Raw genomic sequence first — 15,267 nt, forward strand, 5'->3', positions numbered from 1 at the left:
AACAAATTTTGGGAAATTCTTAAAGAAATGGGAATACCAGACCACCTTAGCTGGCTCCTGAGAAACCTGTGTGCGGATCAAGAAGCAACAGTTAGAACTGGACATGGAACAACTGACTGTTTCAAAGTTGGGAAAGGAGTACAACTAGGCTGTATATTGTCACCCTGCTTATTTAACTTATATTCAGAGTATATCATGTGAAATGCCATGCTGGATGAATCACAAGCTGGAATCAAGACTGCTGAGAGAAATATCAACAACCTCAGATATGCAGATGATACCATTCTAATGGCAGAAAGTGAAGAGGAACTAAAGAGCCTCTTGATGATGGTGAAAGAGGAGAGTGAAAAAACTGGTTTGAAATTCAACATTAAAAAAAAAAAAAAAAAAACTAAGATCATGGCATCTGGTCCCATCACTTCATGGCAAATAGAAGGGGAAAAAGTGGAAGTGATGACATTTTTTTTTTTCCCCTTAGGTTTTAAAATCACTGTAGATGGTGACTGTAGTCATGAAATTAAGACATCTGCTCCTTGGAAGGAAAGCTACGACAAATGTAAACAGTGTATTAAGAAGCAGAGATGTCACTTTGCTGACAAAGGTCCATATAGTCAAAGCTATGATTTTTCCAGTGGTCATGTATAGATGTGAGTTGGACCATAAAGATGGCTGAACTCCAAAGAATCGATGCTTTCAAACTGTGGTGCTGGAGAAGACTCTTAAGAGTCCCTTGGACTGCAAGGAGATCCAACCAGTCAATCCTAAAGGAATCAACCCTGAATATTCATTGGAAGTACTGATGCTGAAATATACTCCAATACTTTGGCCACCCAATGTGAAGAGCTGACTTACTAGAAAAGACACTGATGCTGGGAAAGACTGAAGACAGAAGGGGAACGGGCAGAGGATGAGATGGTTAGATAGCATCCCTGGCTCAGTGGACATGAGCAATTTGGGCAAAGTCCAGGAGATAGAGAAAACAGAGGAGCCTGGCAGGCTACAGTGCATGGGGTCACAAAGAGTTGGACATAACTTAGCGACTGAATAGGGCATCCTTCATTTGAGAAGATACAGAGGTGAGGGAGTATTATAGAAAAACAACTAGATTAAGAGTCCAAATTTTGGAAGTCTAGATCTATCAACCTACTCTTCCCTGAATGGGTGGTGGTGATGGGATTCCACTAGCCCCGGTGGTGTCCTTGTGTGATTTGGAAAAGGGCAGCCACTTGAAGTGGACACAGCCCTCCAAGTATATGGCGTAGTAACCAGACAGTAGGTTTGAAAAAAAAAAAAATTCGATAAAAATGACCCTTGACTTCAAGGCCAGTGTCAGAGCACATGACTTGGCAAGTTGAAGAGGCAAGATTTCTGCCCCTGCTTGCTCTCCTGCCCAACTGTATGTACATGGAAACTGTGCGTATGGCTAACTTTGAGTGTGGTTCTCATGTGTCAGACATTGTGCTATGAAATTTACATATTTCAGCTCATGTATTCCCCATTAGTTCTCTACGAGGTTAGAGAGACTTAGGGTTAGTAAGTGGTGGAGCCAGGACAAGAATTCCGGTCTGTGTGACATCCGCAGTTCATAACCCTAATGACCAAACTCCATTGTGCAAGTTCCCCTCCTCTTTGGACTTGCCTTCTATGGACAGAGGAGCCTGGTAGGCTACAGTCCATGGGGTCGCGAAGAGTCAGACACGACTGAGCGACTGAACTGACTGACCGACTTCCCTGGAGTTACAATTTGATTGTGCACACCGAAAGGTTTTGCAAGTTTTAAAAATACTATAGGACCATAGCCTAATCTTTATAATTGTGTTGCTTAGTAAAAAAAAAAAAAAAATGAGTACATATATATATATCACTGATCAAAATACTGGCTAAGATGCTTTCTAAACACTTGGGTTTTAGATTTTCAGAGAAGCTGGTACACTAGGACTAGTTATAAAAGTAGAATATAGGTTAGTTTTAAGTAACAGAATTCATTTATGGAAAAGAGGGTTAAAATGAGACATTTATAATAAGACAGGTATTATCAAGGATCACTTCCCATAGATGACAGATAAGTCCTGATGGTTACAAACTGGGGAAATTAATAGGTTAAATAAAGCTAGAGTAGGATGAGTTATCTCTTTTTTCCTTTAAGGATGGTCACTGGCTTATTTTATGCACTATTTTTATCTTGCTAATTAACAGCTATCCATGGGACAGAGTGGAGAGAGTAGAAAATAATATGAAACCTTAGGCTTTTCTACCCACAAGAACTCTGACTGGTTGGACCTTGAAGGAAAAAGAAGGGTTAGATTTTTAGAGACAGACTGATGTTTATTTTTGCCTGATTTTCAGGGAGGGAGGTTCCAGTAAAAATGAAGTTTCTCTGGGGACAGAACAAGAGTGGTGGTAAGTGGTTCTTGAGCTGGGTATGAAATCTGATCAATTAAGCTTCAGTTATAAAATGTGTATCTTGGTTCCTTCATTATTATTGCTTTTAAATTTAATAATAGTCCTCATTTTTCCTGTTGTGGCCTCCAGTGCTTGATTTTTTTAAACTTGGAAGTACTTACACTTCCTTTAAATTGTCTAAAATGGAACCAGAGTTTACCTGGTCTTTAAAAATGTAGCAAAGCAACTCTATCCACTATTTCCAAGATAGCATGTAGAATCCAGGACAGAGGGCTGTATCACTGTATCTTTAAAACATCTCACAGACGCCCTTAGTATGGTAGTGTTTGGGGAGTCAGTTGTCTAAGCAAAGATAGGAAGACTTCCTATTTGAAAATTAGCTTGTTGAAAACAAAATGAAGACATGTCAGCATGAAATCTTGAAAATCCATTCCATCAAGAAACTTTAAAATTAAAAAAAAAAAAAAAATCTGCTTGTGCCTGATAGGATATACTATAATATGTGCTCAAAAATGAAGAACATACTTTAGAATCCACAATGGTGGCTGCTTGCAGTTAATTTAAAAAATTAAACATTACCTTCCTCACTTGCTCTAGTCACATTTCAGGTACTCAAGATTTACATGTGACTAGTGATTACTAGTGAGTACTGGAATGGGGTGCCATTGCCTTCTCCGAGTGATTACTGTTGGATATTTCCATCATTATAGAAAATTCCATTGGACAACATTCTCTTAGAATATTCAATATTCTTCCTAAAATATTGTTACTTTCTCAGAACTGTCCTCAAGGTAAATGTTCCCCTTTAACTTTTTCCCCTGGAGACTAACATTAGTGAAGTTTAGGGTAGGAGAAATAGGCTGATGTGAACTTTCCTCTAGAACTACGCATTATGCGATGGTTCCTCCTCCTACCCACTCTCCAGGATTGGGTGGGTGTCTAAGTCAGCACTGTGCCCAGTACTGGTGGTTCAAACATTATTTAGACACATACCCTGCCCTCAGCAGCTTACATCATCAAGGTAGCTCTTGGTTAAAAGTAAAATGCCAGTCCAGGCTCGATGCACGATACTGGATGCTTGGGGCTAGTGCACTGGGATGACCCAGAGGGATGGTATGGGGAGGGAGGAGGGAGGAGGGTTCAGGATGGGGAACACATGTATACCTGTGGCGGATTCATTATGATATTTGGCATAACTAATACAATTTTGTAAAGTTTAAAAATAAAATAAAATTAAAAAAAAATCCTTGTGTAGAGGATGCTACCTTTAAAAAACTAGTAATCAACAACAGCATTTAAGAAATACTGGATACATGAAAATATTTTAATACTTTATTTTCCTTAAAACAAACAAACAAAAACTATCCTTTTTTGAAAACCCATTTATCTTATTCTCTCCATTTCTTTTACCTGAATCATCCATATTATTTTTACTCTTTTCAAAATGCTAATTCAGTTCTTTCCTTTAGGATTTATTCTTTTTAAAACCTTTGATTGTGTTTTCTTGTAAATTTCCTTACAAAAGAATGACTATACTTTCATGCTGCAAAATCAATTAAGGTAACAAAAATCAGAAATCTTAATCACCACTGCATGTTTCCATCCATTAGAAATTATCTGAAGTTGTATAAGGTATAGGATATAAATATCAATATTATATATAAATATTTACTATATACTTACTACATGTATAACATTTAAAGTGACTATTCTCAATGTTGAAATCTAGAGGTTTGTAGGAATTTTTCTTTTTTGGTTTATTTTCCTCTCCACAGGACACACGTTTCTAAAATAAGTGGAATAGTTAAAAGTTTTTGCAAACAGGTAGATTTCAACCCTGGTGCTGCTTCTTAGTTGGGGTAACTTTTTATAAGTTACTTAACTTACTTGAACTTCAGTTCCCTCATCTATAAAGTAGGGTTAAAACTACCTACCTTGCTTTCACTTAAAATTTTAATATATAAATGCATTCATCAGTGCCTCATGAATGCTAGACTCTCAACAATGATTAGATTCCCTTTACCCTGCTGTAAAGACATTTTAAAATTCTTGGCTGGCTGAGATTCACCATGTCTTATACAAAACCTTTGGTATGACAATATTTTTCTATGGAATGAATATAAAAGTGACAATAGCTGACACGTATCAAGGGCTGAGTAAGTAACAAGGGCTGTATTTGAAAAGTGATTCACATAATGACTATTTTTTCTTAACAGCAGCCCTATGAAGTGAGGAAGGTAATCTCCGTTTTGCAGAAGGAACAGAGGCTCATGGGGATCCAAGAGCTTGTCCATAGTCGTCCCTCAGACACCCTCGAGTCTCTGTCACTCCTTCATGCACACTTTACAACCAGGAGAGACTATGTTAGATGCTTTCCAAAAGCCAGTGAATTAAATATGAAGGTAGTAAATTTTATAGTATGTGAATTAGATCTCCAGTAAAAATGCTATATAAAGCAGTTGCTGGATGTGTAGGGACTAGCAAGTTAGTATAAAGGTTAGCTTTCTTTATGGTGAGCTTGCTCTACCTCTCTCTCTCTCGTTCAACATTTTAAAAAGAAAACACTATACCAAGTACCCACTCTCAAAACAAGTCTGTTCACAATGTCTGCTAAGAAAAACTACTATGATTCTAAGGGTTAGACAGCCCGAAGAAGGTGTATATGAGAAGGTGACATGCTTGCTATAGGCCTGTCTTACCAGATCAAGGAAAAAGACACTGGAAGCACCAAAGACTCCAATCAGTAGCCTGAACCTCATTTTTAAAAAACTGATTAGAATCCAGGAGAAATAAAAAATCTATAAGAATAATCTGGGAGAAGACTGAGATAAAAGAAAAGGGATGGAAATAATAATTTCCCAAACAAAAAGTAAACACTACCATATGATCCAGCAATCCCACTCCTGGAGAAAACAATAATTTGAAAAGATACATGTACTCCAGTGTTCACTGCAGCACTATTTATCATAGCCAAGACATGGAAGCAGCCCAAATGTCCATCGACAGAGGAATGGATAAAGAAGATGTCATACATACATACATACATACATATGTATATATATATATATAATGGAATATCACTAAGCCATAAAAGGAATGAAATAATGCTATTTCCAGTCACATGAATGGATCTAGAGATTGTCATACTGAGTGAAGTCAGAGAGAGAAAGACAAATATCATATTATATCACTTACTATATAGTCTAAAAAGGTACAAATGAATTTATCTACAAAACAGAAATAGAGTCACAAATGTAGAAAACAAACTTACAGTTTCCAGGCAGTAGAGGGGGGAGGGAAAAATTGGGAGACTGGGATGGACATATATACACTACTATATATAAAATAGATAACTAATAAGAACCTACTGCATAGCACAGGGAACTCTACTCAATACTCTGTAATAACCTATATGGGGAAAGAATTTTAAAGAGTCAACACATGTGTATGTATAACTGATTCGCTTTGCTGTGCACCTGAAACTAACACAACCTTGTAAATCAAATATACTCCAATAACAGTTTTTAAAAAGTGAATGTATTTTCTTAAAAATGCTCTACATGTTTTGCATACCTTCCATTATTATTTTACCCCCTCCTTACACATTTTTGACTTAGAAAACTTTCTTAAGCTTTGGAAAGATTGATATAGTTGATTTAAGACTGAGAGAATTATCAGAAATGTGTACATTAGTATTGGGATAGGGTTAGTTTTTTAGATGAAATTGAACTTCATTCCTTATACGTAGAAAACAACAAATGCGGAGGAACCCGATTCCCACTTTAAAATACAAATGTATGAAATTCAAGCACTGCTTCCTTTAGTCATTCATTTGATTCCTGCCTACAGACATTAATAGAAACATGTAGTCATTGTAATTACCTTCATCCATGCCATTAAGTAATTCAGTTAAATCTTCATTTTTACTGTCAAACTGATGCTCCTTCCATGTTTCACCATTTTCACTGCGAAGAACAATGAGCTCTCTCTCCTTGCCTCTCATAGACCCAAAGTGAGGGATTTCCACTATGACAGGGCTGGAAAAAAAGCCACATTATTTTGGTATCAAAGGAAATGTGTTTATAGTTTCATACTTTTTAAAATGTTTCACTGACAATATTCATTTGAAAGTCAGAGGTGCCACTAAGGTTGGGAATGATTTCAAAGCTGCAGAATCATTTGCTAATTAAATAATATATTAGAAGCCTGAAAACATGCCATCATTCATTCATTCACAAACAATTCTTGGGGGCCTATCATATGTTAGGCATTTGATTTAAAAGAGGGAAAATATTCAGCACACATTAGAAATCAAGGAATTGAAAATTATTAAAAAAGACCATAAGAAAGAAAGTTGGTCCATTTTTAAGAACACAATAGGTATATTATACAAAACACTCATGATTTAAAAGGACACAGTCATTTCTTTAAAGAAAATTTGTAAATTATTTTGAAAGATTGCTGATTTTTTTCCCCTTAGTAAGAAAACAATCAATGTAACAATCCACTCCCTCCAAGGGTCAGTTTTCATAACGTTCATGGCCTGTATAGTCAAGAGAGTTTCTTTAGTTTTTAAGTTACGAAATGGGCAGCTTCATTTCCTCACTCTTGTAGGACTGCATAGGAATTCAACTTTCTGAAAAAGCACTATTGGTTTGAAATTGTCATATAACAATCTGTTAATCTTTGACAGTGTCCTTTTGCAAAAGAATGTAAAAAAATGGCTGCAAATTGAAGCTAGCCAATCAAGCACAGGAGTAGTTCTGTTAAATTTGAAAGTAGGATAAATGCTAAAAAAGATGAATGGAAGTAAGCAGACCACAATCACACACAGTTTATGTAGTTGGATTGTGCAGCTTTATTTTATGACATTTAAGTAGACAGTATCATTATTCTCCTACAGAGGTTGTATGTAACCTCACCTCTTAGCCTATGTGATTATGGACAAGTGGGAAAAGAAGGTACAGGCTTAAATAGGTAACAGCATAAAAAGTCATAGCAGTTGTAATGACCAAATGACATAAAACGTATTAATATTTGAGTTATTACAAAAGCATTCACTTAAAATAGGATGATAGGTATGAAATTTTTACTTTTGGCAAAATACTTCTCATGAATTAAAATTAAGGGTTTGAAAGATTTTTTATAATGCGTTTATTTTTTGATGGGTAAAAACAGAATCAGCTATTCCTAACAGTGTTAGCCATTTCAAGAATTATTAAGATGTTTACCATATTTTTAACCACACCTGGATCAGACATTACTTTTTTCTGTTTTTTTGAGAACTAGATACAATCTTTGCAGGTTGATGTATCAGATACTGTCACTGTGAATATTTAAGGGATGTGGCTTTGCGTATGACATTCAACAATACTGGAGAGAAAAAATGAACGAGGGTCTGGGACCAAGGTGAAAGCCAAGCATAAGTTTTCATAACAGGTTTCTTCATGCAGACTGCCAAGGCCAACACACCAGTCAGACAGACAGGCAGACAGACGAATACCAACACATTTCAGCTTAAACAGAAGAAAACAAAACAATTTAATAACTTTAGTAAATATTCTACCTGCTGCCTATTTGGTTCCCTTTAAATATCTTGTATTCCCAACATTTTTTTTCAAAATCAGTTTACTTATTGATGATTTTCCTTCTCAAAGTCCATAAAGTTTACTTAGTATGCATAAGTACTTTAAAAAAATGTAACTCCACACACATACATATATATATACACACAGATATATGTATATATATACACACACATATATATCATTTATAGCAAATGTTGATTCAGAGTCTGCAAATACCTTCTCTTACACTGGGTTAAAATTAGATCTTCAGTCTATCTTAAAAACAACCATAATCAGTGGAAATATTTTAAATGAAAGTAAATTTTACAAAAGCACAAAGTTATGAAAGCAGAATGCTTGCAGTGAATTCCACATGCTTGAAAAGCACAAGAGAGGTAGCGGTGGTTGCTACATTAAGTCAAGCCACTATGAATTTTTTTTCTTTCAGTGACACACATCAACTGAAAGCATTAAAAACTGAAAATAAAATTAAGACAAGAATAAGACCATGGGTGTGATAGAAAAAAATTGAAAATGGAAAAGAATTGTAGACATTCTGTATCTTGTCTATAAAGATCCTACCCAATAAATTTTGTTCCTTGAGGCCCAAGCTGCAGGATTCGGCTAACCAAGCTCTCACCCTCATTTACAGGGGGAGGATTGGTGGGAAGATGCAGTTTACTGAATAACATCCATGCAGCAGGAAGAGAAACAAGAAGGGGAAACTGTGAACAAACTGTCAGTCATGACAGAGCCTGCCTGGTTTGCACCCAAGTGCCACCTCAGAAAATAAATTCATTTTTTTCTCTTAAAGGACCAGATCACAATGGATTGTTTCCCCCAAAAATTATCATTAAGCATACATGTACCCAAAATTGCCATTTATTCAATATGTCACGTGTCAGAGTGGTGCCTTGACTTCCACGGAGGCTGCTGGGGTTCCGTGCACTCACTGAGCAGAGAACATGCTTCTCGGTTAGTAAAAGCTTTGACCAGCAAACTGAGTTAAGGGAGTGCCAGCCTTCCAGCTTTTCACAGAATTACATAGCTTTGTGACCTTTGATTCTACACCAATGCTGTAATCGATCAAAATGGTCCAACTCAATAGATGTAGTAGTTAACTCCATAGATTTAATTTAATTGACAAGGGTAAAGAAAATCAAAGATGCAGTATAAGGGCCAAGATGAAAATTGACAAAATGACTTACCCTAAAAATTGTGCCCCTGCAGGACCCATTTCTACCAGTCTACTGGCTAATCCCTCTCCTTCCACCATGGGGGGTGGGTTGGCCAGTTTATGTCTCTTTACCAAACGGCAGGTGATGCGGGTGGGGGCCGTACACTTGCGTGGAGGAATGATAATCCTCATCCCGTGGTGACGGCTTCCCCTCATGGAGCCCCCTCGAGCATCCACCATAAAGCTAACCAGAAACCTGCAGAGGAAGATCAGAGGCCGAGTCAGGGAGAGACGCAAACCATCTTCACAGTCAGTTCTGAAGTTAAATGTTCAAGTGACAGACAAGGTAGCTAGCATTTCCTCTCTTTAAGAATACACTGCAAGTAAATACCTCAAATGTGCATTTGACTTGTGAACTGAGCAAAAGTGTAAAACACGACAATTTATTTTTGGTGGCAAACGGCCTCTGAACAGAAGTCAATCACTCTGTCGATGCTCAAACTAAAGGAAGAGTGAATGTTTCAAAGCTGGAATAAAAGCTGGCTATTAAAGGACTGTCTTGCATTGAAAAACAAAGTCCCCTAAACAAAACCACTGTATGTGGTTGCTGTGGGTGGTTTAAATTATATTCAAGGGTCATTGTGACTATACATGGTTTTAGCCATTTGCTGACTATGGAATCTCTTCCCCCAGCAGTTAAGATGAAACTCCACAGTATGTCTTAAACGTGAACAACTCAGAAAATAAATGTATATTTAATCATCCGACACTCTAATTTTTACTATTTTCACAAAGCAGAAACGAATAAAAGCAGTAAGTGACTAAAGTTTTACTAAGGCAATTTTGATGGAAAGGGATTTAATCTTTTCAGTATCAATTTGACTTTAAAAACTATTTAAAATAACCTACATTTGAGTATCTGTACAGAAATGCAAAAATTGTTGAACTGACTTTTTAGAAAACATCTCTATATAATTCTGTCATTGGCTGCTACATTAAAGCTAGGGAAGAAAAACTATTTATCTGCTTGTGCTTGTAGCTATGAAGATGTAAAGAATTAACTGTCATATTTGGGTAGTATCTTTAAAAACTTTTTATTGGCATATAGTTGAATTATAATGTGTTAATGTCTGCTGTACAGCAAAGTGATTCAGTTACGCATATACATATATTATTTTTCATATTCTTTTCCATTATGATTCATCACAGGTTACTGAATATAGTCCCCTGTGTTAGACAGTAGCAACTTGTTGTTTATCCACCCTATGTATAATAGTTTGTATCTGCTAATCCCAAACTTATTTGGGTAATATCTTGATTCATATCATATGTTCATGAAAAAAAGACCTCTGTGACTCCTCCCACCTTTGTCACCGGGTTGCAAAGCACTCTAGTAAACATAAACCAATGAGCCCAACATATGGAAGAGTGCAAGTCAGACCGGGGAACAGAAACACATATTTTTACATTTTGGTTCTAACATATGAAAATATGCTTATTCATGGAAGAGCACCAAATGTTGATATTTAGAAAACTGTCTGAATATCTACAGTATCTGGTGTGTGTATGTGGGCGTGGGGGTGGACAATCCCATCCATCAAAATCTGCTACTGTATACTCTTCTGTAAAACAGTTCTAACATCCCCCCAAATAGATTTCAGACCCTGCCTGGAGGCCTTAGCTGGAGACCCCTTCCTAAAGAGTGATGCTTCTTGACCTTGAAAGAGTAAATCAGCCCACCATCCCCATGGAGAGAGGCAGGTGCATGGGGATCACCTTTCAGCCCACCAGATTCTCAGAACCAACTGTGGTCATCAGTGAAGTCATCATCAACTTCATACCTTTTTGCTCATTTTGGATTTAGCCATTTTCCTCTGGATTAATGAATGGTTTTTATGTTTTGATATTATTGTATCTACTTTGAGAGACCAGAATCACAGGGATATTCAAAGTATGAGGGCAAGAGACAGACCCCTTCAAAAACAGAACAAAACAAAAAACAAAACTCCCTCCTATTAAAAAACAAAGATCCTTGTTCACTTGTACAAGTGTCCAGATGAACTGTCTCCAGTGCTGAATGATCCAGGGCTCCCTTGCAGCTACTCTGGGAGCCTTCATTTCCTTAGACATGTACAAGCTTAACAACCACTTTTTACCCGGTACTGAAGACAATGTGGCAATATTATAAGGAAGCCCAAGACAAAAATCTGATCTTTCCCAGCTTTTAGTAGTTAAAAAGGAATTTGTGGTTGGGACTAACAGTAACAGAATGAATGAGAAATGACTCAAGATAAACTCTGGGTTTGAAAATGTAGTTGTATTGGTACAAATAAACACTGGAGTATTTACACTGAGAGGACCTTGCTCGCCCTGGCAACAAACAGCTGGTTCTCACTCACACACATAATATTCCAATCAGGTTTGTCTTGTTCACTGCTCTACCTGCAAAGCTGAGCATGATTCTCACACATAATAAGCACACAGTAAATGTTTATTGAATAGACCAATAAACAAAACTATTTTGTTAAGTGTGCTTAGAAATTGCCTAGGTCAGATTTGGTTACTAACATTGAAAAAAAATACGGAAAAATATATACATATATAAATACATGAAATATATATTATGGGCTTCCCTCATGGTTCAGACAGTAAAGAATCCACCTGCAATGCAGGAGACCTAAGTTTGATCCCTGGGTTGGGAAGATCCCATGGAGGAAGGCATGGCAACCCACACCAGTATTTTTGTCTGGAGAATTCCTATGGCAGAGGAGACTGGCGGGCTACAGTCTATGGGGTCTCAAAGAGTCAGACACAACTGAGTGATAAATTTCATTTATTTATACATATATAAATAAATGAAATATATATTATAGGTATATAATATATATACATATATACACTGAAGGTAGTGTAAGAAGGTTACCAGCGTCAATATAAAAATACCCCAGCTACAGAGACTATCAGAACCAAATGGAAAAACCATGGCTTAGAAGATTTTAATGACAAATTGGAAGAATCTCTTTCTCTATATTCTGCATGGCACCCAGCACATAGCTGGGGCTCATTACTGATTATTTATTGTTCTAAGGTTTTCAGCTTTATAGAGCCAAAAGACTGAGGAAATATGGGGTAAATGTTAAGCAGAATATTGAGTCCTATTATTCAATAACATCATGAAATACAGAAATTTGTTTTTTAAACTCCCTGGTGGCGCAGCAGGTAAATCATCCGCCTGCAATGTAGGAGATCTGGGTTCCATCCCTGGTTGGGAAGATCCCCTGGAGAAGGAAATGGCAACCCTCTCCAGTCCTCTTGCCTGGAAAATTCCATAGACGGAGGACCCTGCTAGGTTATACAGTCCATGGGATTGCAAACAGTCTCACAGGACTGAGCAACTTCACTTCTTACATGTTGTATACAAAATAAAATTTCATGCACTATAACTTACAAAAACAAATGAAAAGGTAATACTGAATCATATTCATTGTATCTTATTAATATGTAAACTAAGGCAGGAATTCTACAAATGATTTTAAAACTAACACATGAATGTTTCTAGTTTTAGGAACAGCAGGATGACAAATGCTGATACACTTACAGACATTGACACAATCTGTGGGGAAAATTCACATAAATTAAAAATACAAAAAGGGATGAGTCACATAAAAGACACAGTTATCACCTTGAATCATACTGAGGAAGTGGAGAAGAATAGCTGCAAAATAATTTAGAAAGCAAATGGGAAAATTAATGTAAGATAATTAGAAGCAAGCAACAGAAAATGTCAATGATAAGCAAAGGAAAAATAAAAACCATCAGAAAACAAAACCAAGGCATTTGGCATTTGTGGGACAATTTGGAAAAAGATTTGCCTCATATGGCTATGTATGAGCTACTCCATAGACCTGGCATTAGTGAACTAGTTCCAAGTGTATACCAGTGTGTATTCTCCTTTTCAAATAAGCCCAACAGTTGCTGCTATTACTTTCCTTCCCTGAAGAAGTCTGTTGACTTCAATGAATTCAAGAGGAAGGAGAGATAAGTTGCATATTCAAATACTATACTGTGTCCAATGCAGAGGAACGCTCATTTCTGATTTTATTATCCCATGATGCCTCAGCTTCTCAATTTACTAAATTAAACCCTTGGACTTTTCTTTTCTATGTAGAGTACAAAGTGCTGGGTCTAGATTTTGGTAACATGGTGGCAATTCACTAAACTTGGTTCAAAAAACTCAATATGTTTGCCCACTGAATGAATGTATTCTGGGTGCTTTGTATTTTCCTTCTCAACTCTGACTTGTTTTTTTTTTTTTTGCTTTTGCAATTTTAGACCCATATACATCTACTATAAATCATGTAAATATTTTAAGCAGTTTAAAAATTAATATTACTATAATTAAGAATTTTTCTAATTAAATTAAAGAAATGCAATATTGATGATTCAAAGACCACCATGTAGTTTATAAAGCACTTGCATGTAAATTATTTCTGTTTAAATGACATTGTGGTAACTTGTGTTTTACAACTGTGATGTTACAAGCTGTAATTGTGTAAGAATTTTTTAAATAATTTGTAGCATTACTCTGAGCTTAGGACTTTTCCTCTGTAAAATGGGAATAATGATAAAACTTATCTCAGTGTCATTGTAAGGTTCAAATAAATATTAAATAGTACATGTGAAAAGATTTAGCACAATGCCAGATATATGACAAGCACTAGCTGTGTTAGCCATCACACTTTATTGTAATTCAAAGCAGCAAAAAATACTTCATAAGATATATAAGGCACGTCACATATGTTAATCATAGTTAATTTATTTACTTCAAAATGAATATGTACTTGTCCTGAATTACAATTAATTTATGGCCTAAACATCAATTTCAGAGGTGAAAATACTTTGAAATTTTCAAATTATTTCATTCCCATCTATATACATATCGATTATCCCAAGTTTTAATTACCTATTAGGCAAAGAACCCAATATCTAAAAATACAGTAATTATCAATTTAGCAGTTGAAGCAGGTCACCTCTTAGCTGCCTGCTGACTAACAGGGCGGCAAAGAGGAGCCTCTTTGATGTGGTTTTTACTATAGCTCTTCTGGTGTACATACATTGGTATATTTACTGTTTTTTTTCTTTAAAAAATTCATTTATTTAAAAAACTTTAATACAACTTCTTTATAATTTTATTTCAGGAAAATAATAAACTCAGAAAAAAACATTTTAATAAAGTAAAATGAAAAGAAATGACTATACTAAAATTTTTTTATTGAAATGCAAAATTAAAGCCCTAAAAGTAGTGCCAGAATAGCCAGGCAGTTTTTATGCACCAGCACTTTATTAATTTCCTTTATAACACTGTGCTTTTGTCAATAAAAACAGATATGCAGACTTATCTAGAAAAGAATTTACTAATGATTTACAAATATATGTCACGTATACTCATTAATGAAGTCCTTTAGAAGATCAATATTTAATACATGTGAAACTTGCCAATATGAATTTATAACTACAAATGATAAATGCAATGTTCATGTAACAGGAGAAGTGACTTTCTGGTTACTTACCCAGAATGAACAGGACTTGAGACAAGATTGACATTGTCCAAGGTATCTGCAGCCCAGCTGTAATGTCTAAGAGAATCTGAGTCAAACTCTCTTGTGAATGTTAGATGCTGAAAAATAAACAATATATTATGTCAGCAACTCATCCAAGACAGTGGTTTCTCTGCACCTATAAAATATACCTGTATGTCTCCATCAGTCCAGATAGTTCAATATTCAAAATAAGCATTTTCTTATAGTCGTCTCTTTTATCCTCAGGTGACCAGTTCCAGGACATCCCTCCCCAGCCTGTGCCTGTGGATACTAAAATCCGGGAATGCTCAAGTCCCTTATATAAAATAACCAGTGTCATCAGCCCTTTGCATCCACGGGCCTGACTGTATATTCCTCTATAGGTCTACATTGCAGTTTCAAAAATTAAAAAATAAAGTTCACTGATATGCTGTATTATTTCAGTCTTTTAAGAAACCACTTGAGTAACTGGCATGGCACAAGGAAGATCACAGAAGTCATTCTAACCACGATTTTAAGTGCTTCAAAAATCTCTTAAGTT

General features: G+C 36.0%; 1 protein-coding gene and 1 long non-coding RNA gene across 8 annotated transcripts in view; one reads left to right on the forward strand and one right to left on the reverse strand.

Moving 5' to 3' along the window:
* Positions 1-15,267, reverse strand: part of ANK3 (ankyrin 3) — a 373,791-nt gene that overhangs the window by 78,623 nt on the left and 279,901 nt on the right. For all 7 annotated transcript variants that reach the window (XM_045165538.1, XM_044942122.2, XM_044942121.2 and 4 more), the window contains 3 exons: positions 14,718-14,824; positions 9,179-9,403; positions 6,286-6,440 (listed from right to left, as the gene is read on the reverse strand). In XM_045165538.1, coding sequence (XP_045021473.1) covers positions 6,286-6,440; positions 9,179-9,403; positions 14,718-14,824 — 487 coding nt within the window. The remainder of the gene's footprint in view (positions 1-6,285; positions 6,441-9,178; positions 9,404-14,717; positions 14,825-15,267) is intronic.
* Positions 2,341-15,157, forward strand: LOC123333423. Its single transcript, XR_006550787.2, has 2 exons — positions 2,341-2,400; positions 14,973-15,157. It is a non-coding gene; the product is annotated as an uncharacterized LOC123333423 (long non-coding RNA).

The sequence above is a fragment of the Bubalus bubalis genome, chromosome 4, assembly GCF_019923935.1.
Source record: "Bubalus bubalis isolate 160015118507 breed Murrah chromosome 4, NDDB_SH_1, whole genome shotgun sequence".
NCBI classification, from domain to species: Eukaryota; Metazoa; Chordata; class Mammalia; order Artiodactyla; family Bovidae; genus Bubalus; species Bubalus bubalis.